General features: G+C 54.1%; 1 protein-coding gene across 1 annotated transcript in view; it reads left to right on the top strand.

Moving 5' to 3' along the window:
• LOC106538160 (palmitoyltransferase ZDHHC3) overlaps nt 1-1,551 on the top strand; it is a 15,718-nt gene extending 14,167 nt beyond the window's left edge. Inside the window, exon 9 of the mRNA XM_087705162.1 lies at nt 220-1,551. Coding sequence (XP_087561288.1) covers nt 220-311 — 92 coding nt within the window. The 3' untranslated portion in view covers nt 312-1,551. The remainder of the gene's footprint in view (nt 1-219) is intronic.
• The last annotated feature ends 309 nt before the right edge of the window (nt 1,552-1,860 follow it).

Below are 1,860 nucleotides of genomic sequence, written 5' to 3'. Positions count from 1 at the left end.
ACACCTTCCTCCTCTCCTCCTCCTCTCCTCCTTCCTCTCCTCTTCCACCTTCTCCATTTCTCCCTTATTTTCTTCCTCCTTCATCTCCACCTGCTCCTCTCCTCCCCGTCTTTTCCTGTTCCTTCATCCCCTACTCCTCTTCCTCTCTTATTCTTGGTTATGGAGGGGGGGGAACAAAGACCCACCCAAAACCTTCTCCTCCGCTCTTCTCCCACCCAGGTTTTGTCATCTGCTGGTTCTTCCCCTGCAACTTCACCTCATCGCCCGCCAGCGGCCCGTCTTACAGCTATCTGCCCAATTACGACGTATGAACATCCTCTGGCCCATCCTTCTCGCTTCTCTTTCTCTCTTGGAGGGGGGGGGGAAACCGAGGCACGCCCCCTCCCCAATTCATCCGCTGCACTAAAAGAAGACCACCAGACGAAGTGACCCTATGGAACGGCTCCTTCCAAGGCTGAAAGAGGGTTTGGCCAATCGGATGGCCTTCGAATCTTGCCCCCCTCTCACCTCTTCTTCCTGGCCCATGGTGCGCCTCTCCGAACAGCGTCCGTGCTTATTGGCCTGCCCTGCAGGGAGGGTTTTTTGGGGTGGGGGTGGGGGGAAACAGCTTGGACTGCGGAGCAGAAATGGGACGTCCGTGACCCATGAGAGAGATTTTCCCCGGGGTGAAGCCAGCAATCTGTCACTCTTAATCTTGACCTTCTTCCCTGGCGAAGCCACCGGGCCCCAGACAGGAGTTCAACAGGTAGGGAAGGCCAGAAATTTACACCCCTTTTCGGCTTGCCCCACCCACCCCGATTGAATCACAGCTGCTCCCCCTTTACGAACACAGCTCGGAAGCGTCGCTAAGCAAGGCACTCATACGGTGATTGGCAACGATTTGACGAGACCCCCCTTTTTTTAATTTTACTTTTTAAAGTTAATCGCCGCGGTCTTTAAGCGAATCACGCCGTCCTTAACCAAATCCAGATTCCCTTGTTGGATTGAATTGGCTGGGATGCTCGCAAACGACGGATCCCGAGATCCTTCGCCACCGTCATAAATGCGAGCGTCCAAATTTGATCCCGTGGCCCAGGAGAGCCCACTTTTAAGTGCAAGGACCCGACCGTCGTAAGTCACTTTTTCCCCCCGGTCCCGTCGCAACTTTAGTCACTAAGTGAATGGTTGCAAGTGGAGCACCTGCTGTATTTAAATCGGGGTGTCGGGGTTCCAAATAGCGTCCAAAATTAAATCAAGAGTCCAAGTGCGAAGGAAGGCATTGATCTGCCACTCTAGCATCTGTGGGAGGTTACAACTCTATGCCCCTCTCTTCCCAGAATAGCCAGCTCAGTCCCCCAAAAATAAGGACAACGCCTTCCCAAAAGGTGGCTCGGTGGCTAAGATGCTGAGCTTGTCGATCAGAAAGGCCGGCAGTTTGGCGGTTCGAATCCCTCATTCCGCGTAATGGAGCGAGCTCCCGTTCCTTGTCCCGGCTTCTGCCAACCTAGCAGTTCGAAAGCACGTAAAAAATGCAAGTAGAAAAATAGGAGCCACCTTTGGTGGGAAGGGAACAGCATTTTCCGTGCGCCCTCGGCGTTGACTCATGCCGGCCACATGATCACGGAGATGTCTTCGGACAGCGCTGGCTCTACGGCTTTGAAACGGAGATGAGCACCGCCCCCTAGAGTCGGGAACGACCGGCACGCATGTGCGAGGGGAATCATCACATTCTGAAACGCACAAACCCAGCCATCCCTCTTTGTTACACCTTGTAAGTGTGACCCCTTTTTTGCTTTGCAAGCCCCCCCCCCCTTTCCTCTCCAGGTCCTGGGTTCAGATCCTACGTATCTCACCCCAGAGACCTGGTTAAAGGTGTACATG

Source organism: Thamnophis sirtalis, unplaced genomic scaffold (genome assembly GCF_051295495.1).
Source record: "Thamnophis sirtalis isolate CommonGarterSnake01/CBP01778 unplaced genomic scaffold, rThaSir2_p1.2 scaffold_2, whole genome shotgun sequence".
In the NCBI taxonomy this organism is placed as follows: Eukaryota; Metazoa; Chordata; class Lepidosauria; order Squamata; family Natricidae; genus Thamnophis; species Thamnophis sirtalis.
This window is presented reverse-complemented; position numbering and strand designations above follow the sequence as displayed.